This window comes from Mercurialis annua, linkage group LG4 (genome assembly GCF_937616625.2).
Source record: "Mercurialis annua linkage group LG4, ddMerAnnu1.2, whole genome shotgun sequence".
NCBI classification, from domain to species: Eukaryota; Viridiplantae; Streptophyta; class Magnoliopsida; order Malpighiales; family Euphorbiaceae; genus Mercurialis; species Mercurialis annua.
Window position 1 is genome coordinate 17,706,899 of NC_065573.1, and position 22,161 is coordinate 17,729,059.

Sequence of the window (22,161 nt, forward strand, 5' to 3'; positions counted from 1 at the left end):
CTGTAATATTCCTGATCTAATCATGCAACTAATTGCAATTTCCTGTCAAATCTCATCCGATATGGCAATAAGTCTCTTCAACAAATATACCATCATTTTTCAACCATTGCTAAGAGCATTTCCATTACATGTTCTATTTTTTTTATGCTATTTTTAGCACAAAATAAAATAAAATGTTATATATAGCATATATTATTAAATTTCACTCTATTATAAAAATGCTAAATTAAATGCTACAATTATAATTTTATAAGTGATTATTATTGTTGATGAAAAATCTGTAAATAATTTACATATAATAAAATTATGGCATATGCTAAACTTTGTAAGAAATTTGGCACAAAATTTAGCATATGCTAAATTTAGCATATAAAATAGAAGTGCAATGGAGTTATTTTTATGCTAAATGCTAAATTATAGCATTATGAGGTACTTTTGGCACTAGAGTGGAGATGCTCTAAGTATATCCACAATCTGTTTGGAATTAATGAGGTGCAATATTATATACGCTATGTAGGATTCTTTCATATATGTAGACAAACAGCATCGTCGTGCCACATTATCTGTAAATAAGCCGTGGGTATATTTGTCAAGGATTTAAAATATCATAATATATATGATAAGATTGAAAGATCATGATATATATATATATATATATATATATATATATATATATATGAGAAACATATCAAAACTATTGCAATAATATACACAGACAGCATAAAAATTATAAATGATTTAAGATAATAATAAAAATTATAAATGATTCAAGATGATAATATGAGCACATTCAGAAATAATTTATCATTGTTATAGTGTGTCATTTATATAGCATTGTAGATGTTCAAACCCTAAAATCCAGCTATATATATCAATATATATAAAGCCAAACATTGGCTACAAATCACATGTATTGTTAGGTTATGAGGATCTAAATTTCTTTTTGGATCCTGTAGTTTCATCATCCAAAGGAAATTTTGCATTCTAAAGAACACAAAATTTGAATTTGTCATTAACTTGAAGAGTGCATACTAGAAATTAATTAAATTTAAAGTATTATTATGAAACATAAAGGGTCACCCAACAATTGTGTAGTCTATTACCATATCTTGTTGAAGTTTGAGTTCAACAAAAGGAAATATAAGGGAAAACAACAGGATGATGCGCATGATCAGTAGGCCAATTTGGGTCCATATTTAAGTGTGCTCTACAAAATAATAAAGACAAATAAATGTCTATTGAAGAAAGAAGAAACAAATAGTCATTTAACTGTATTTCACTTTCATGAGGTCCCATTTGTCACTTCTTGAAAGGCATGGAATTAACTTAAAGTAGGAGTGAGCATTCCGTCGGTTTCCAAATTTGAATTAACCGGTCGACCGAAATCCCAAAAACCTAAACCGTGTTAAAGATAATCCCATATTTCTTTGGAGAATAAATATAAATGAGTTTATAAGTGTAAAGGTTCAACCACCTATTAACTAGTTCTAGTTATTAGGTCATGGTTGAACCTAAACACCTCCTTTAAACATGTGGGTTGCCACATTCTCACCTATATAAAATCAATTACTCCTACTAATATTTCTAATAAACCGATTAAATAGAAAGTCATAATTAACACCAAACCTATCAAATGAAAAAAAAAACATAACACAACACCGAATTCAAAACGAACCGATAACTGAAAACCAAATCGAACACGGAAGTCATCAATTTGATTAGTATCCTTGCTCGCCCTAGCTCAAAGATATTCAATCACAAAAAAAAGCTGAATTAAGGTCCACTCATGGTCGTAGTGACTACTAGTTTCATTTTTGGGGACAATCTTTTCATATATAAGAGTATGCTTGAAGCCATAAGCGTAATCTAGTCGAATGAAAATACTATAAACTTTAAACACGACTCGCTTTTAAAATTTAAATTCGATTCAAATATAATTAAATTTTTAGGACATGCATAGAAATTTAGTAAAGTAGTGGAATTATTTGAAGAGTTTGAGTTGGAGCTAAGAATGTTTGGATTTAGCAAAGTCAGAGGTCAATAGTAATGGAACACTATAGAATAAAGGATAATATAAAAGCAATGAGTGAATGAAGAGGAAAGAAACAAAATTGAATTAAGTACTCTCAACTGATGTTGATGGAACAGAGTTCATTTATCAAACTTTAAATGTAAGATTGGGACACTGTAACAAACCATTTTTTGTTACCAAAACATTATGTGAACAAAGGGATCCCAGAAAAATCCACCAGTTAATGCTTGTCCTTGTTTATAGATTTTTTTTTGAAATAATGTTATAAAAATTCACAAACTTTACACGTTTTCTCATTTTAATCACGTAGTTTAAATTTGTTTCATTTTCATGCACGAACTATCACTTTTTCTCAAATTCATTCACAGTACTGAGGAACCTAGGGTTTTAGATAAATTTAAACTACGTGATTAAAATAAAAAAACATGTAAAGTTGGTGAATTTTTATGACATTAACCCTTTTTTTTAATACCAAGAATTTCGTAATTAATAATAAAAAGTTAAATAGTACATCTTTGATTTTCAAGGCATAGGAAATGTAAAATTAGAATTAGACAATCAAATCTTTAATCCTAGAAATATTTTCTTTTGCCAAAACATTTGCATCTGATTTAGTTGTAGTGAATAGATTGCGAGCTTTAATTTTCTGAGTATATGAATATTTCCACAGGCTTAGCCTTTCATTCACACTGAATTATCAATTATCAATATATTCCCGTCAACCTTAAAAACAGGAAAAATTATTGCACACAACCGTTGCAACATGTCATTCGTGCAACAAACCAATTGTGCGTTAGCCATGTGAAAATTGAATGGTAAAAAAAAAATTAAAAGATTCCCCATCGCAAGGGATAAACACTAAGGTCCTTTTATAATTACAAGAATGGGAAGCAGATTTTCTTATCTTAATTTGTATACTTCTTAAAAACATTTTACACATAATATCATGCAAGAAAAGAAATTGTTGTGGTGGCTGAACATTTATTTACATGGATGAGAAAATCACCAACGAAATAGACAATTAAATTAGAGCATATATAAACAAAGACATTTTTTTTATCTTCAAAAAAATAAATGAAGACATTTTTTTTATTAGAATATTCATTTCCTCAGTGTCAATTTGAAAGGACTACATTTTTTTAAATGTTTTCTTTTAGATGTTTCATTTTTATATATGGTAAGATATTATCCTTCAATACTTTTTCAAACAAATTACTATTAAAAAGGATACCAAATTAATTGAGAAATTTATGAAGAAATTCTGAAAACGCGTAAAGTTTTCAATAGCGCCTATTTAAAAGAAAAAAAATCAGCGCCTAAAAACTCACTTTGTTCACTCCCTATTGAAGTTGTATCAACGATGTATTTTTTTAAAGTATCAGATAGTATATCTACGATGTATTTTTTTAAAGTATCAGATAGTATATCTACGATGTAATTTTTATAGGTAAAAATAAAAGCATAAAAGTTTCTCATATGCTTTTTTAAGGTGGTTTTGTGGTTTTTCAAAATTAATTTATGTCATGATACGGAAAAATAGTCAATATCATAAAAATGAATCATGTGAAGAATATTTCAATCAAAAAATTGAAACTATTAGAAAGATTTAAAGAATACTTGTATATCTCTTAAAAAAGTCATATAATACTTTAGTTGATGATCTGTTTGTGACATATATGAATTGAGTTGGTTATAGTCAAAAAGCTTGTTTGAGTGCTTCACTAGTGAAAAGAAAAACTTAAGGGGTGCTAAAGTATATGTTCTAATTGGAAAAGGTGTTATACCATTCATATGAATGAGCATTTGATTTCTTGTGTTCTAAGTAAGGAATCCAAATTAGGCTTTACATTTGGTTTACAAAATCTTTTGAGCTGGAATAAATTTATCAAAAAGATTCCATTTCAATTGAAATTTGAGGCATTCTAAATCAGTTTCAGATGCCTCTTTTCATCAACGGATTTCAACATTCCTCTTTATAGACAGTACAAGGATTACGCAAAGATTAAAACTAAGGCAAATTACCCTTTTTCTCTGAAACTTACAAAGATTATCTTTACAAGTCCCGCCCCGTCATCAACACCTAGACCAGTTCACAGACCGACATTGGACGGGTTCCGACTAAGACTAACCAAACTTGAGTGTTTTACAAGTCTAAATCCGGTTTAAGTTCATTGTGGACTTTCTGTTCATTGTCCGACCCTCAGCTAACAACCAAATTTATACAGACTCGAGCTGCATTCACACAGATTATAGTCGGGTTTATACAGACTCGGGCCAGAATTCTGCTGTTTACCTCTAAATTATTTTAAAATTACATATCCAAATCCGTCTTCAAAAAATTCAGACCTACTATGGGTTCAGAACGAGCCGGGGTTAAACTTTAAAATTAATGTTCAAACCGCCCAAATATGCACCCAGCTCATTCAACAGATCTATCAACACCTAAACGAGATATAACAGGATAGCTGTTTAGCATAATGATAGAGACGTTACATTCCTACCCGAGTCTTATGTTGTAAAATAAAAGGGGAAAAGTTAATCAAGAACTGCTTCAGCTCATATCTGAACAGGGTTATGGAATATTGAATTAGCTAGCCAACTAAAAAGCAAGTTTGCAAGGAATCAATTAAAGTGGATGCCTACTCATTAAATTCTTTCTGACTATTGAATTAAAGGGTGAAGCTGCACGAATATGTGTATATAAACAACTGCAGATTAATCCTAAGGGAATATATAACAAATCTCAGAGACAGACAGAACTAGCCGAGGCTCAAGAATTTGTTTAATTCCGTTTGATCCAAAATGCCTAACTCAGAGAAGCAAGAGAACAAGCCTCCTGCAGGTTGTTTAAATTACAAAGAATCTCCCACTTTTTTAATTGAAACTTTGATCTTTCAGCGCTAACGTCTATTTCTCGTTTATTCTCCTAAAGGGTACCCAACTGAAACTCCCGTCACTACAGGGAAGAAGAAGTGGTTCTCTAGTTCAAAGAAGAAAGGAGACAGAGGCTTCATTGAGGGATGGTAAGTACCCAACTATATATTATGTTTGAACTGAAAAGCTTCCTTTCTTTTCATTTCGTTCCCTAATGAATACTGTTTCTTGTTTTTCTTATCATCATCGGTGATGCAGTCTCTTCGCTCTATGCTGCTGTTGGCTCTGTGAAACCTGCTTCTGATTTCTAACTTTGTGCTTCTAATTACATACCAGGATTTCTGTATCATGTCCACTTTGATTATTATGTTTTTCTCTATCTCATCAGATGTAATAATAAAACCTTAAAGTTTGATTATATCCGTCTCCTTTTCAGTTTTGTATGGAATTTTACATCTCATTAAATGATATAAATTTTCCACAATTCTCGAACCCTGTGTTTTGCTCAATTTTATTATAGAAGTGAATTTGACATAACTATATGCATGACAATAACTATATAAAACTAATAAAATAAAATTTACATTTATATTTATTTACAAATTTAATTATATAAAATATTATGAAATTTTGAACCCAACACACCATTAAGGAGAAACTAAAAACAATCCATATGGACAAGATCATTCCTGTCTAATATTATACTACTTACATCCCCACAAACAAAGGCAAAATTTATTTAACAAAAAAAATAAGAAAAGGTAGTTAAATTGGTTATCTTTCATTAGTTTCCAATTACAACCTTAATTTAATCAATTTAAATATTAAATTTGATATATTAAATTTTCAAGTGGTAGCATATAAAGAAAAAGAAACTATTAACTTATTTTCGATATGAACAATAAATTTTGAAAACCTAAGCTGACTGCTAAAAAATTTATTAGATAAAATAACTATCAATTATGATTTAGAGAAAATAATAGTAGTTGCAAAAATTAATGAGTAAAATTGATATCTCAACTTAAATATTCAAACTATAGCAAGTTTATTTATATTTTGGGACGCTCAAAATAGCAAGTTTGTCTATCTTTGTGAGACACAGAAAGTATTTCAGATACGAAGGGAGTACTTATAATAGTTAAGATATTGGAAATAAAATACCAGATTAACAGGCCCAGAATTTTCCAATAAATTCTACTAACAGTTCCAGTTCAAGTGCACCTAGCATTGAACCTTGGACAAATAGACAACTTCTATCAGATATGATTCAACTTCGGAATTCACCATTTTATTCTATGGCCAGTTCCCTAAAATTAATGTACAATCAGGAACCTCAGACTCGAGCAATTCAGAGCAGACTGACTACAGAATGATACATATTAAGCACTCACAATGAATAAGAAAGAACAAAATGACTAACCAATTGAAAAGAATGATGCTTCTCATAGCGCCTCTGATAATGGGAACAGCTTTTCCAGAATGTTATTAGAAAGGATTCTGTTGGGATCCAACTCCTTTCGCGCCTTGTTATATTCATCCACTGGAAAACGCTTTCTTAGCCTTGCTTGGAGAGCTGCAAGCTTTTCTTTGTCTTTTGGAACCTGCAAACGGTTTCAACTCTTTTAACTAAATACAAGTATCATATATTCACCAAAATGAAAAACAAGCGGATTACATATCGAGCAAATAAAGGTTAAATTTCAAACTGCAAACATATAGAAGATCGCTAATTCGGGGTAGTGGAAAATTATCCGAAGAGCAGTTCACTGCCAGATTTATCAATACCTCAATCTTGGCCCAATGTTCATAACATGAATACTTGTCCCATAACTTGGCTTGTGTTAGATGTCTGTAGTGGAAGAATTCATCTGTGATATCCTTTCTCTGGCGAGCATCCATTGTAGGAAGGTACATGATTATACCAACCTGGTTCAAAAAACAAAAAATGATCAGGCATCATAAGTCGTTCCAAATAAAGACTACAAATACAAGAGATGCCAAATCTAGGACTCAATTGGATCGTGGTAATTCTGCACATTATGCTTTGCCCAACTTATTCTGTGCATGTACAAATTTATGTAAGCATACACGCACTTGTATAATCGATTAGTTCACTTTTACGTCTAGAAGTACGTTACTAGACCTACATGTTCCACAGAAAAGATTAGCATAGCTAGATGATAACTTTGAGGAGGAAACAGGTAGCGAATGCTGCACGAAAACACTCGTACAAACTCAAGTGAAAGGAAGAAAGAAAATGAGGGGCAAACCTAGGACAATGACCCTAAATCAGATGATATGGAGGAAAAGTCTTATTAAACCAATAAATGGACATAAAGAAAGTTCAAAGGGAGAATTGAGCAACAATGAAACTCAAACCAAATCACTCCAAACAAGATATTTGGAGATCATTATCCCAAATAAATTACTAACAGGGTTTTACCAACTCATTAGCACAACATGTTTTACTAACAGGGTTTTACCAACTCATTAGCACAACATGTTTTTCAAAGTTATAGTTAAATGGATTAAGTACCAGTAAAATTTCTTATTTCTCCAATAATAGGATTGTAATCATAGGAAAACTTGATTAAAAGTTAGTTTAACAAACTTATTAAGAAAAGGACTAGACAATAATAAGGAGAGAATGAAAAGGGATTGGACTTGGCCCAAACTGGGCTCAAAGCTCACTGAGCTCGAGCTCAAAGAAATTTACGAGTCGAGATAAGACTAGCTTTAGTTTAATCTTAAACCTGACTCATACTGACCTATAACAAGACATGTGAATGAACTTCATCACAGAACTTATTTTCTCAATCAACAACTTCCAAATTATTCTTTCTGAAAAAAAAAAGGATTGACCAAATAGTTCAACGATACATATTAAGAGGATCATGTGCAATTGCAATAACTACAGTAGCTACCAGATAGATCCATGGATGATTAATCTATTTACAAGGCTTGTCAATGTGTAAGGAACTTATCATTACAAGTCATAAGTAAAAAAATAGATGGAAGCAAAATAGAATGCAGCCCAATGGTTTACTTTCAAAATTTTATAAGCTCTTGCATGAGTTAGAAAAAGATAATGAATCCAGGGATAAAATGAAAGTAACAGTATATCAAAGTTACCCAAGAGAATATATCATCTTCGGCTGAGCTTGAAGCCGGACTCATGCGGCTCTGACTGCGAGCTGTCCAGCGTTGCTCGATGGGACCAGGTGCTGGTAATTGTTCTTTTTCTATCAGCTGCTTCAACTCTTCTATGTATTCAAGGTCTTTCATGTTGGGCTTGGAGAGGGTGCCAGCAGGGAAACAAGTTTCTGATACCCACTGTTGGCCACCACAATCAAAGCCAAGAATTTCATCACTCCACCCCACTCTGTATCCTTCTGATTTCCTCCAGAACTCAGCCTCAGCGCGATTAACCTTTATTACAAGGTCTTTGTTGAGAGGATCAAGAGCAAGCAGTTTATCTCTTAACTCTGTGAATGAAAGCTCATTCATGTCTGGTTCATCATTCTTTACAGATTCACCTGCAACTTCTCTAGTCCTGCAAGCAACTGAGGTACAATTAACTTGCATACACAAATGAACAAAATAATAGAAATTGTTAACAAGTGAATACACCAAAGGAAAAAATATGAACAGCATTATGTACACTGCAAGAACTTTAACTAGGGAAACTAAATGTCAGTAATTAACTTTTATCATGGCTACAAAACTGCCTAAAACAAATTGTTAGTCAACCAAATCTAAAACTCAGTCCAACTACTCTAGTCTAAATAAACCAAACCCTTCTACACATTGTTTTTCAATCCTTATTGTTTTTCACACCTTTTACTCTATGTTAAGCAAGCTATCAGAATTTGTTCTTCCTTACATCACTGCTACTGTTAATTTGTCTCCATGTAATAATACTAAACATGACCCAACAAATCATCTATGAAATTCATAAATTAAATTTGCTCCATAAAGATCATGCCATGGAGTCATTTTTATACTAAACAAATACCAAATGTATGCTAATTATGAGGTGCGAGTATAAACAATATATGATTAAGATAGCAGAAGAGCGAGCAACTTTGAAACAAATTTCCGTCCTCATTTTGACCAAAAAAAAAAATTAATGACAAATTGGCTTTACTGCCAAACAGTTAACTAAGGCTACCCTTCCTGACAATCTATAGATAAAGGACAGAGTAACAAAGTCTAAAGAAAAAGTTAAGATGGATACAAAAGTTTCAGCTGTGCAGAGTGTTTCCAGCCCAAAACAAGTACTATGGCCTATTCCTCTTTCAATTAACCATTGAACACGTTGGATATATCGCCATATGTTATTTTTAAATAAATAAGACATAAAACAATACATGTAAAATGCACTACCATAGCTGGTTACCTTGACTTGATCTCCACAGTCTAACACATTGGATGAACAAGTTTAAAGGTATATCATGAAGCTTTTAGAAAGACTGGCAATAGCTCTACCTGTACTTTTCAAGAGACTCCTTATAAAGGTCACGAACATGTTGTAGAGCTTCATCCTGACTATATTGGGGTTTGAATTTGGGTGGGCCCTTCCATTTTGAAACAGGGTTACATGTCACAACTACAACACTGTCGGTATAGGGGATATATAGGTATTTCACATGCTTATTTTCAGACAGCAATTTCCTGCAAAATAAAAATATTTGGCTCTCAATTTTGCAGCATTAGGGAAACAGATAGAGCTTCAAAGACAGACATATATTTCACATCAAACTGGAATCAAAAATTGATTTCTAAAGACTAAAACCAATTATGAAACTATCGGAGCATCTTTCATCAGTTTCACCCAGAAAAGTAGGTGATAATAGCAACGATGCATCTTACATTACTAATCAACAGTTGAACATCACTCAAAAGAAGGTTCATGTCATCATATAGTAAACAAAACCACTCTTTTAGTAACCATCTATAATCTTTTCATCGAAATACAGGATGCAAAACCACCTTTAACAGTTATTTATTTATGCATCAGCTTAAATAATCCACAATCTTTAACATCTTCTTCCTTTAATTTTCTTACAAAGCTTCAACCATATATCGATATTCTGAAAGAATAATTACTTGTGGTTTTTCTTGATATCTTTCATGTTTGACATGTATGTATGCTCCACGAGCTCTTGCCTCTCAACACATTGCAAGGTGACTTCAGCAACCACCCCAAGGCCACCAAGACCGGCGCGAGCTAGATAAAATAATTCCGGATCTTTCTCTTTTGAAATCTCTATTGTTCCTTTGGCAGGAGTAACCAATTTCATGCTGATGACTTGCTCATCAATGGGAGGCAATCTTGCACCTGTACCATGTGCACCAACCTAAAAAGAAGCAAGCGAACACATGAACAAGTGCAATTCAAACAAGTAGGAAGGAAACTTTCCAACCAATTGAATATTCATATTCCACATTATGTACTATCATAGTTCATAGTCATAGCTAGGAACTCTCACATCTGGAACAAAGAAAAGACAAAAACAATTAGAATGTAAACTAATTGACCATATTACTAATTTCAGCGCACACTAATGAAATCGTATGATGTCATCTAATTTAGATATAACAATTGGATCTACTTCCTTCAACTGACATATCTTAAAAATGAAACAAGCTCAACTACCAAACTCGCATCAGGTGGTTGAAACCACATAAACATAAGACATTCTTTGGCTGACTATGGACCTCAAAGTATCACAATCATTGCAAAGATAAGGACCCCCTTTTCAACATCCTCCATTTTAGATAAACTCAATTCCTCAAAGATAGAGTTTGAAAAGTCTAATAATGCAAGTAGAAATGAAACCATATCAAACAATTCCTGATCTAGGTTGCAGGAAACGGACATGGGAAACGGGACACTCGGATACGGACACGGCGAAACGGTGTTATTTTAAGGTTTTCTATGCAAAAAGTGAAGCTTCGTGTCCGAAACTCAAGTGTCAACATTTTCAAAACGGGGAAATGTTGATTGAATGAAGTGTATGCACTACCTAGTGCCTAAATGCCTACTTAAAATTGAAAAATTAATTCAATCACTAAACTTTAGCCAAAAAAATCCTAAAAAAATAGGGTGAGTTACATCAATTAAAACAAGAAACAAAACCTTGCGCATCAAGAAAGTAAATTTCCTCAGTAAAAAAACACAAGAACCAAAACCTGAACAATGCCACCAATCTGCTGCTCTCTAATAGAAGCAAAATTCTGCAAAGTAATACCAAACTCCTTAATCCCATCAACCAATTCTTGAACCCTAATCCCCGCTTCAACCCTAACCCTCTTCCTCTCTTTATCAACCTCCAAAACCCTATCCATCAAAGCCAAATTCACCATCCCACCGCGCGCCAACCCGATCCCATTCGGCGACAGCCCAGACCCAACGGGTCGAATCTTAACCCTCTTTTCATTAGAATCCCTCACCAGCTCCTCCAACTGGGAGAGACTCTCCGGCTGGTGAAAAGCCCGGGTCTGGACCTCATGTGTGCCGCTCCAATTGGAGACAGTGTGGAGATCCTCGGGCAACGGGGCGTAGCGGAAGAGATGGGCTTTTTTGTGCTTGGCGGTGTCGGAGAATGGGAATGAGTAGTAAGTTGCCGCTCCTGAGAAAATGACGAGTGCTGTGTAGCCCAGGTATTTGCGAAGCTCCGCGTCTGATGAGGAGGCGGAGGAGGAAGAAGATAATGGGCGGAGCTGTGTTGGGTTAAATGGGTGCTTCGGAGTGTGGCGGTGGTGGAGAGACTGGAGCGAGCGCCGGAGAGAGAGGAATCGAAACATTTTGGTGAGGTTAGTGAAATGAGTAAGGAAAGAGGGGGGTTTTGGAGTATTAGTTTGTTGACTATGACTGCGCGTCGCTAATTTGTTTTTTCTTTTATAGTCTTTGGTGACGGTAATTAGTGACGGTAGAAGTGATTTTTCAGGACAAATTCATAAGAACTTTTATTAACTCAGAGCATCTCCAATGAGATGCTACTTTTTATGTTAAATTTAGCATGAAAAAATGGTAAAATACTATAGATAGCATAGCATTTCAAATTTTACTCCAATGCACAAAGTTAAAAAGAAATGTTATAATTATTTATTAAAATAATTATCTTTTAATTTTATTAATTGCTCATTATTTAATAATTTTTTTAATTAAATATTTTAAACTAAAATTTATGTAATATTTTTTTTTTAATTTAATAGTGTGCTTTTCAAAAGATATAATTAAAAAAATCGATGAATTATATAAAAATAAATTATTTAATTTTTTTATTATATTGATGTATGGTCTACTATTAAAAAATCAAATTGATGTTGTAAAATTAAATAGAAGCACAAAATTTAAAATGAAAAAAGTAAAAATGAAATAAAAAAAGTAGGTTAAAATAATAAATGCAAAAAATAACTGTGGTAAAATTGTAATTAATAGTGAATTGTTATTGGTTGTTGTATTTTAGCATATGCTATAGTCTGTGCTAAATTTAGCACGTGATATAGCATATGCTAAATTTAGCACAGACTATAGCACTGCATTGGAGATGCATTTTAATATTAAATGCTAAATTATAGCATTAACACATCATTTTAGCACTGCATTGGAGATGCTCTCAAATCCTTAGAGCATCTCCAAGGCTAATCTCTATTTTAAAGAGTATCTATTTTAAAATAGAGAGCATCTTTAATTTAAAGAGTCAAAATATCAATTTGAGTCCAACACACTCTTTAAATTTTTAATCCTTTTTTCATTTTCAATTTTCGTTTTTTCTTAATTTAGTTTCCCTCTTCTTTTTCCCTCCACATTCAACAGAAAATCCATCGTTCTATTTTTGAAAACAAAAACTAAAACTTTATTATTGGTTTCAGTTACCATTAACACAAAAAGACGAATCTAAAATTACCTATATCAATCAGAGAAGCCATTTTTTACAAAAATCAAACACAGACTTCTCTATAACCTTTTTATCTTATTTACTTTTTACTTATTCATGTTTTCTTCTAATTTGATTAGTTTCATTCTTAATGATTCTGATTCAGATGATGATATGGAGATTACAATATCTACCATTGGAGAGTTGCTCAACAAAAAAAGAAAAATATCACGACATGGAGGTTCAGTTTTTGGTCATACTGTTATTTTGCGTAACCGAGTTCATGGACACAATAAGCTTTTTCATGACTATTTTGGAGATAATCCTGTATATTCTCCAAATTTATTTAGAAGAAGATTTCGAATGAGTCGACCTCTATTTCTGCGTATTCAATCCGCTATAGAAGCTCATGATCCATATTTCATTCAAAAAAGGGATGCAACTGGACATTTAGGTTTGTCTTCTCTTCAAAAGATCACTGCTGCGTTGCGAATGCTTGCTTATGGAGTTACAGCAGACTATGTTGATGAATACGTAAGAATTGGTGAGGGTACTGCCATTGAAAGTCTAAAAAAATTTGTTAAAGCAATCATTTCAATTTTTTCAGAGAAGTACATGAGGTCTCCAAATAAGATGGATACGGATAGATTGTTAAAAGATAATGAAAGTCGTGGATTTCCTGGGATGTTAGGAAGTATTGACTGTATGCATTGGAAATGGAAAAATTGTCCAGTTGCATGGAAAGGAATGTATGTTGGCCATGTTCGTGAGCCAACTATAATTCTTGAAGCTATAGCTTCACATGATCTTTGGATATGGCATGCATTCTTTGGACTACCAGGGTCACATAATGATATAAATGTGTTAGATCGATCTTTTGTATTTTCAGAACTTGTTGAAGGACGATCCCCCCCAGCTAACTATTCAGTCAATGGCCATGATTATTCAATGGGGTACTATCTTGCTGATGGCATTTATCCTTCATGGTCAACATTTGTGAAAACAATTCCATTTCCACAAAGTCATAAGCATAGGCAATTTGCTGCAGCTCACGAGTCAACAAGAAAAGATGTTGAACGAGCATTTGGAGTATTGCAATCAAGGTTTGCCATTGTGCGTGGACCAGCACGTTTTTGGCATCGTGAAACTCTAAAAGATATTATGAAAGCTTGCATCACATTACCTAATATGATTATTGAAGATGAGAGACATATTCAAAACTTAGATTATAATTACGATACACAGAAAATATAGAACAATAACAAACCAAAGAACAATACCAACACAATTAAAACTAGCGATAAATACCTTGTCTTGCTCATTTACACCACTTTGATGTCTTGATTCAATTTGAGCATAGCAACCACAAAATTTATTGGTAGCTAATTGAATCGTAGACCACCGATTCATTAGAGAAAGTTGCGTGCGTTCGGACGGAAAGTTTTTATATTTGTGAAAGTATTCCCATAAACGCGCCCAATACGTCTTGTGCTTTTGTTCGTTTCCTTGCACGGCATCTAAACTTATATTCAGCCATGATGATACGATGAGGAGATCCTCGTCTATACTAAAGTTTCCACCACGAGACTTTTTTGAATTCAGTTCTGTTGAAGTTGATGTGTTATTAGAGATTGAAATTTGGGTTGGAAATTGAGAGTTCAACGACAAATCGATAAAATTTTCATCATCGCCAGATTGAAAATTCATCTCTTCTTCTTCAACAGTAAATACATATGTGGTTTGTGCTTCTTCTTACAAATAAAGAATGGAGATGTACTTCTTCTTATGAATAAAGAATGGAGAAATACGTCCGTTTTGTTCTTTTGGAAAAACACAGAGTGAATGTCTATTTTCTTAGTTGAATGACGTAGCTGGAGGATAAAAAAATTCAAAAATATCGTGATATGAATGATAGAGAGTGAAGATTGACTCTCCACATGTAGAGAGTCAAACCAACTCTCTATTTTAAATTTAAGCTATAAAGAGTCTGTTGGACTTTGAATTTGTAGATAAACTCTTTAATTTAAAGAGTTTTACTATTTTGAAGAGTCCTTTGGAGATGCTCTTAGGAGCTACATTTATGAGAAATTTGAAAAATAAATCCAACTAGTCATATGATAACCTATCAGCTAAGAAGTACAGAAACTTTGACAAAAATGCGCGTTCCGTTTCGAAAATGTTTTGAAAACCGGAAACTCGTAAGGAAATGTTTCGGGATGTTAATATCAAAATTAAATAATTGTAGAATAATCTAAAAATTTCTCAACAAATAAATTATTTTGAATCAATTATCAACAATTTTTATTGTTCACAGTATCTACAGTAAAATTTATCTTCTTATTTTTTATTGTGTTTAATTATGTTAATTTTTTTTAGGGTTAATTCCTAAAAAATCACGAACTTTACAAGAAGTTTCATTTTAATCATGACCTTTAAAAGTTGCCATTTAAAGGCACGAACTTTCATATTGTTTCAAATTCATCATTTCAGTATATTTTTACTGACTAAATTCTTCACTAAACCATTAACGAAAGACCCAAGTTATTAATTAACATCAAATCTTATTATCTTTCAGTTAGAGTACTAGAATTAGGAATTTTTAGTCAGATAAAACACACCGAATTTTACTTTGGTGATAGATTTGAAATAAAATGAAAGTTCGTGCCTTTAAATGACAACTTTTAAAGGTCATGATTAAAATGAAATTTCGTGTAAAGTTCGTGATTTTTTTAGGAATTAACCCTTTTTTTTATTAATTGACATAAATATATAAATAAAATTTCATATATATAACATTTTATAATTTTTAATATAATAAATATTATAAATATATTCCTATATATTTATTATTTACACGTTTCCTTCATGTTTCATGCCGTTCATTTTAAAAAAAAATGTCGTTTTCCAGAATCTGTTTCGTGTCGTTTCCGTGCTACCTAGCCTGAACAGAATTAGAAAAAGCCAAATCGCGATATATATACTATACATGGGGAAATTAGAGAGGCAGTTCATAATATGCAGCAAATTTCTATATTAATTTAGATTTTTTTTTAAAGGGGGGCCAAGGCCATCCTCAACCCCCTAAATCCGTCATTGCGTAGCATAAAATGAGATGCATATAATAGAACATGCGCAATTTTATTTGCATATCACCTTACAAATGGCTATAGTTTCTGCAGCTCTAGGTGAAAACAAAGCTTGGAAAATAATTATCATTCTGTTTTTCTGGACACACTAGTAGCTGCAGATTATGAAACAGGAATCCAAATGCAAGAGCAATTACATTCTGTACAAACTTGATGCTTTTTCTATTAGCTTGATTGATATCAAATGCTTAGATTTGTTTTTAAAGGCTGTATAAAACGATCCACCATAAATCAATCTGTGGTGATTCCACTCTTGAGCTGTCTCTGATGGTTTCAAATGACTCTAACCGGTGAAGTGTTCTATGGAATTGTAGAAGAAACCATTTTCTTCATAATTGATTAACAGATTTGAGATGGAAAATAATTATCATTCATATGAATCAGATTGAAGCCTATCTGTGCGTTTGCGTAACTATTCACTCTCTTTATTTAACATATATTGCGCTTAAATCAATGATGGTCGCTCCAAATTCTGTTCATGCTCCCAAGTTCAATGACCATTTTCATGCGAAGATGTGCTAGAGTTAATGAAACCATAGTTGGAGCCTCACCTAACATGTTGAGCTTTTGGATGAATTTGTTATTTAACACTGTAAATTGTTTAATTTATAACTGTAGATTGTTTTAACAGACTTGTGTGATGCAATTTGTGTTGCAGACTTGCAGGTAACACACTTGGACAAATTGCATCACACAAGGCTGGAATTTTCAAGGTATTGAACTCATAAGTCAAAAGCTAAAAGTAGCAGAATGTCATTTTCATTGATGAAGGTTATTTATAGTAGCATTTCTGTTCCGATCATTCTAATTTCAGTATTCATTTTCAAGTATTTTCTGAATTGGGTTGATCATTGATGTCTCCTGAAGCCTCAAATTCCTGCATTTATGGTACCTCAACTTTCTGAAGCAATGGATGTTCTTCAGGAGAAGGCCCATGAATTGACGGTACGCGCTATGGCTCTATATCATCAATCATTATAGTGTATTTTTCCGTTTTTTTTATAACATATGCACATTGATTCGCCTAATAATTCCTTGGTATAATCTAGTGCTAACACTAACAACACAATTTTGGTATTCTCAAACATGAATTCAACCTACATCAGAATGACACTAACTTGCATATTCTCTTGACGCCCATCTCTCTTCATACTTCCCCAGTGAGTAACCTGTGGTGGGCACTTCATTTAAGTAAAAAGGGTCCGGTTCGATTCCGTAATCTGTCAGCGGTCTGTGCTCCAGAATATCATCGTGACTCTTCACAAACTCTGGGATCTCAATCTCCCCTTTTTTTATGTCCTCCCATAGGTACTGGAGACGGCTTACATACTTGATCTTCCAATATAAACTAACAATGGCAAAAAAATATATAAATAAGAGCAAATCAGCAGGCAAATGCTCCTGGAGCAACATAAAGCACAAGAAGCTACATCCTTATTAGAAGAAAAATCTCCCACAATAATATCCTTTTGATACAAAATACAACAATATGTTTTTCGAATTTAAAGAACTAGAACATCCTTCCGTACGAATGCATATGCTTCTTAATATTTTAGTCACATAAATTGCAAAGAAAAGAATCCATTCTTGCTTCATAGATTCCAGACAACACAGAAAGAACATGCAATTATAAACTAATAGTCATTGTAAGAGAACGTATCAGCAATTTAAATCTAATGGCAAGAAGCCACTCCCCTTTATTTTACTAAAATTCTTTTGTACAATGATTAAAAGACCTGATGTACATTTGGAAGTTATCAACTGTTTTCTATAGCACAAGGTAAAATGCATTCTTTTTCATAATTTTTCTCTTAGTTTTGCGCTTCATAGGAAATCAGGAAAAATATTCTGAAGGTCATATTTGGTTGTGTTGTAAACATTTCACGAACTTCCGCACTAATTTCAAGTGTCAAAGCATCATAAATCCATATGAAAGTTAATCAATAAACTAGATATGATGCAGAAACTAACATTGAGGAACCACTTTTATAATTCTCAAACACGAGGAAACCACTCACCCTCCACTTAAGAAGAACCGACCAAGGGTAGCAAAAACAAGCCTTGAGCGGAGCCCTGGGTGAACAAAGTACACAGCTTGAAGCCTATCCTTGTAATCAGCAGGAAGTTCTTCATATATCCACCTCAAGATAGTAACACCAGGAGAATTATCCTCCTTTTGCACAGTACTATGCATGTAAACAATACAGAATCGTCCTTCAGGTAACTCACTGCATATCTTATGAAATATATACTTCTTTAGTCTCTCCCCACTGATAATTTGAGCTGCATGCCATAAAGAAAAAAGCACATTACTCTAAAGCACCGGTATCGAATAATAGAAGTAAAGTAATTATATTGTCAATCTCAGAAAGAGAATTTAGACAAATCACAAATGTAAAAGCAAAACTAAATCAATAAATTTCACTCCCATCAATGCTAAAAGATATGGGATACAAAAAAGAAAGGAGATGAAGAATCACATCTTTCGCTTCAATCATTTTACCTAGAAGGAAGAGAAAAGGAATGACTTTATGTTCTCCAGTTTCACTAATGCAAAGAGAAAGAGAGTAGCTTATTAATTATATCGCATTCACACCCTTGTTTAAAATGATGTGATTCAAATATATCAAACTTCAAGAGTAATTTATGAGTTCCAAACTTGCTTTCCTTCCACTCCAAATCCTCCAATTATTATTTTTTGCTTAACTCACATAACCAAACAAAATACTAAACGAGTATCAAAAGAACACCATAACAGAAGAGATTAGCACCAATAGTTAGAAAACTGCCACTAAACTTCTTCCATGAAGGCGTATATACGAGCCGACATAGGTAAAATAAAATGTTAAGAACCTATATATTACCAGTGTTTTAAGTAACGCGTTGTAGAGAGAACCATAGAATTAGAAAACTAATAATATCACATCACACATTATAAATAACTACAATCAAATATCGCGGCACAAATAAAGGTAAGGCAAGAAAGGGTAATTAAATTCAGCAAAGTTAAGAGCATAAAGAGGTGGCTGCATATTCAAATGCCCCAGGCCTAAATTTAGAAAGCAAAAATAACTGGTAATCATAGAAAAACATCTAAGCCAAATACAACGTCTCTATCATTGAGAATCAGCTGAATTTTGTTGATTTACATACATAAGGTAGCACGGACACGGGAAAACGGGACAATTGAACATATAAGGTTTCTTATGTTAAAATTGAAGTTTTGTGTCCGACATGTTTCCACAACGGGAAACATTGATTGAGTGAAGTGTCCATGCTACCTAGTACATAATTTTACCCTAAAAGATGTAACCTTTCTACTACTGCAACATAACCATATTAGCATTTGGTACTTCCATTCCACACTAAATTCACCACAATAGTCCACTACATGATCAAACCCATCAGATAACAAATCAAACATTCCAATAATAATGCTCAAAACTGAAACTTTTCGGATAATTTCCCAATAATTAAGGAGCCAATGTTAAACCCAATCATAAAAATTAAGTACTAAAAAGCATAACTCAACAGTTTAAGTAAACCCCAAGAACAGAGTGGTTTAAATTACCGGGAAAGCACTTGCCGACGACAAGAAAGATACGGTTGCCGGATTTATCGGAGCCCTGGAGGCGAAAGAATTGCAAGAGGTCAAGATCAGAGAAATCTTCGTCGGGCAAGAGATACTGAGAGCAGTCGTGCCAGTTTTCATTGTCTTGGTCGTCTATTTCTATGATTTCTGTTTGATTCGGTTTGGTTAAAAAGGGAGTGGCGTCGATTCCCAAATCGGATGCCAACACAAACACTGAAAAATCATCGTTTATGGTTGAAGCTGTTGTGGATGATGAAGTTGCCATTTGAAGAGAAACTAGTGTTGAGTGCCTGAGCTTTTTGAGCCGAGCTCTACAGATATGGGTCGCAAAAGGGAATATATCATAGAGGACTCAAAATTCAGCGTACATGATTGTTTGAACAAAGGGTCATTTCAACCCTCAACTTAGTATGAAATATCAAATAAGCCCAACTTTGTGAAACCGGATCACTTTTAGTCTGTACTTGGCAAAACCGGCTAATTATTCTTCTGGTCGGCACGAGTCCATTGTTTAAACCAGAGTTGATTCTGAGTGCGAATGAAGCGGGAATCATGACTGTAATCTGCTAGGGCGGAGATTGGGCTTCAAAGCCTATGATGACACGACATATGGTATTGTTGCTGACGTGGTGGCAGTATGCTGGCTAGGACTAGTTTTAGAAATTACAAAAAATAATCCTACAACTAATTGCATTGCCAACAGTTTAAACGAGGAGTGAATCTGATCCAGGATGAGCCCGGAAACACAAAAACAAATTGTGAGTTTTGGTTTGAACATCTGGGAGTGCTGAGGAGTAAAGGGATATGGTGCCACAAGGACTCTCGATGGAAATAATTGGACTGGCGGCAAGTTCATAACGGTGGTGGCCCGCTAAACCTTCGGGTTTCTCCCGAGTTAGGATTTCATTGGGGAAACGTATTAAAAAATAGTAAAATACATAATTAAGCTTCTGCAAATTAATAATCAAAATAATATATTTACCAGCAATCAAAACATCCTAACATGGATCTACAGGCAAGAATAATGATAATCATGACAAATTATAAGAACATCAAAAACTCTAATCATGCATCCTATGAATCAGAATCAAAATTAAATGCAAGTATGACAATAAATATGAATATATAGACTGTTTAGGGTCTTAAGAAGTACCAAACTGAGTCATGAGGTCGTTTACTAGAGATCAGGGCGTAGAATCCAGTTTAAATTTTTGTTGCGGCAGTTTGTTCTTAAAAAATGTAAGCGTAATAGTTTGATTCTATTGAATTTTGTGGCTGGAAATTGGGTGTTTTAGGGCTGGAATATCCGGTATGGGTAGAGAAAATTAGGATTTTTGTATATATTCTTTTATTAACCGTCCCCCGAATCAGTGTTTAAGATTAGTCTTTATAGGGTTAAGTTAGGATTAGAGTTAAGTGTTTAGGTAGGTTTAAATTGTATCTTTAGGTTAATTATGTGCTATTTTTGGATCAATTAATGTGTGCCAGGAAAATGTAACTTTTGGTCTTTAAAAGTGTCACAAAGGTCTTTAGGGTCCCTAAGGTTAGATTTTGGACGATTTAATCATTAAACCTACACTTTGGCTCATAAACTTCTTATACATTGTAATTAGTCCTCTTTATTAGACTTTTATAACAACCCCTTTAGATTTTTATTGGCTATTTGTGATAATTACGCTTCAGTCATTCAAGATCGATGTTGCACATCAATTTAGTTCGCTTGAATTCTAACAAGCGGATCGATAATTCATCACCCGGATAAATGTCTCTGGAAACCATCATCGGATACTTCAGTCCCTTATTACTTTTCTACCTGTCCGGAAAAGAGATGTCTATACAAGGGCTTGCATATCTACTCAGCAAAATGCGTTCAAAACACACGCTACCGTTTTGCCTAATTCGAACTCGACATTTTTCTTTTCCTTATCCGCACCTAATCATTGTTTTTTAATTAAATAATTAAATTTTAAAAAATGGATTCCTATTCGAATAGCATCACCCATAATATAAATATCAATGTATAGAGAATGTTCACGTTAAGCACAGATTTCATTTCCATATTAAAAAATATCCTTCAATTTCTTTATTTTCTTCTGCAGCCATACGTTTAATCTTTCATTAATTCGTGTTTTCCGCTCATCTTTGAACTTGAAAAACAACTAATCCAATCGAGCAATGTCACGATTAAATTATCCAAATTTAGTCTATGCAATACTAATTACTTATATACATTAATTTCGACTTGAAATAATCGGGTCTCGGAGTCCGAACTTTGCCCGAAACATAGTGTGTTTTATTGTTTAAAAGATACTATGATAATAAATTTTGTCTTGTTGTTATAGTTAATAAACATCATGTTAATTATCTATATTTTAAATGTATTCAACATTAATTGCTTTTATTATTCTTTTTATTATTTTGATAATCGATGAGAGAGCGTTTGTGGGAAAATCTATCCGACAATATAGCAGATTTCTACCTTAGGCTTATAAATTTTTTAAAACAGAAAATAATTCTCACAAGGACTCTCCGACCCGAGACTCTTTCCAAAACTACCTACCTATTCTAGACTCAAACTCTCTGTCAAATCTCTGTCAAAGAGTCTCGGAGAATGGAGTTTTTAGCTTGGTT

The 22,161-nt window shown here is 33.2% G+C and overlaps 3 protein-coding genes across 3 annotated transcripts; 1 reads left to right on the plus strand and 2 right to left on the minus strand.

The window, feature by feature from the left end:
* Positions 1-6,032: 6,032 nt before the first annotated feature.
* LOC126676808 (L-galactono-1,4-lactone dehydrogenase, mitochondrial) lies at positions 6,033-11,768 on the minus strand. Its single transcript, XM_050371100.2, has 6 exons — positions 11,102-11,768; positions 10,016-10,266; positions 9,395-9,580; positions 8,039-8,459; positions 6,692-6,832; positions 6,033-6,507 (listed from the first exon to the last, which is right to left on the minus strand). Exons 1-6 carry the CDS (start codon positions 11,714-11,716, stop codon positions 6,349-6,351), a joined length of 1,773 nt encoding a protein of 590 aa, XP_050227057.1. The 5' UTR covers positions 11,717-11,768; the 3' UTR covers positions 6,033-6,348.
* A 1,141-nt stretch (positions 11,769-12,909) lies between these two features.
* On the plus strand, positions 12,910-14,046 carry LOC126678381 (uncharacterized). The gene has a single exon (XM_050373279.1). The coding sequence runs from the start codon at positions 12,910-12,912 to the stop codon at positions 14,044-14,046; it is 1,137 nt and encodes a 378-aa protein (XP_050229236.1).
* Positions 14,047-16,877: 2,831 nt separating this feature from the next.
* LOC126676809 (uncharacterized) lies at positions 16,878-19,874 on the minus strand. Its single transcript, XM_050371101.2, has 3 exons — positions 19,510-19,874; positions 17,957-18,221; positions 16,878-17,286 (listed from the first exon to the last, which is right to left on the minus strand). Exons 1-3 carry the CDS (start codon positions 19,793-19,795, stop codon positions 17,052-17,054), a joined length of 786 nt encoding a protein of 261 aa, XP_050227058.1. The 5' UTR covers positions 19,796-19,874; the 3' UTR covers positions 16,878-17,051.
* Between the last annotated feature and the right edge of the window lie 2,287 nt (positions 19,875-22,161).

What these genes read in the sequence shown, in the direction of transcription:
- LOC126676809 (XM_050371101.2), bottom strand. Translation starts at nt 19,795, where the DNA reads ATGGCAACTTCATCATCCACAACAGCTTCAACCATAAACGATGATTTT. An exon ending in CGTCGGCAAGTGCTTTCCCG is followed by an intron (nt 18,222 to 19,509) that starts GTAATTTAAACC and finishes TATGGCATGCAG; the next exon opens with CTCAAATTATCAGTGGGGAG. An exon ending in CGGTTCTTCTTAAGTGGAGG is followed by an intron (nt 17,287 to 17,956) that starts GTGAGTGGTTTC and finishes TGCCATTGTTAG; the next exon opens with TTTATATTGGAAGATCAAGT.
- LOC126678381 (XM_050373279.1), top strand. Translation starts at nt 12,910, where the DNA reads ATGTTTTCTTCTAATTTGATTAGTTTCATTCTTAATGATTCTGATTCA.
- LOC126676808 (XM_050371100.2), bottom strand. Translation starts at nt 11,716, where the DNA reads ATGTTTCGATTCCTCTCTCTCCGGCGCTCGCTCCAGTCTCTCCACCAC. An exon ending in GATATCAAGAAAAACCACAA is followed by an intron (nt 9,581 to 10,015) that starts GTAATTATTCTT and finishes TTTATTTTGCAG; the next exon opens with GAAATTGCTGTCTGAAAATA. An exon ending in AAGATGATATATTCTCTTGG is followed by an intron (nt 6,833 to 8,038) that starts GTAACTTTGATA and finishes TTTTTGAACCAG; the next exon opens with GTTGGTATAATCATGTACCT.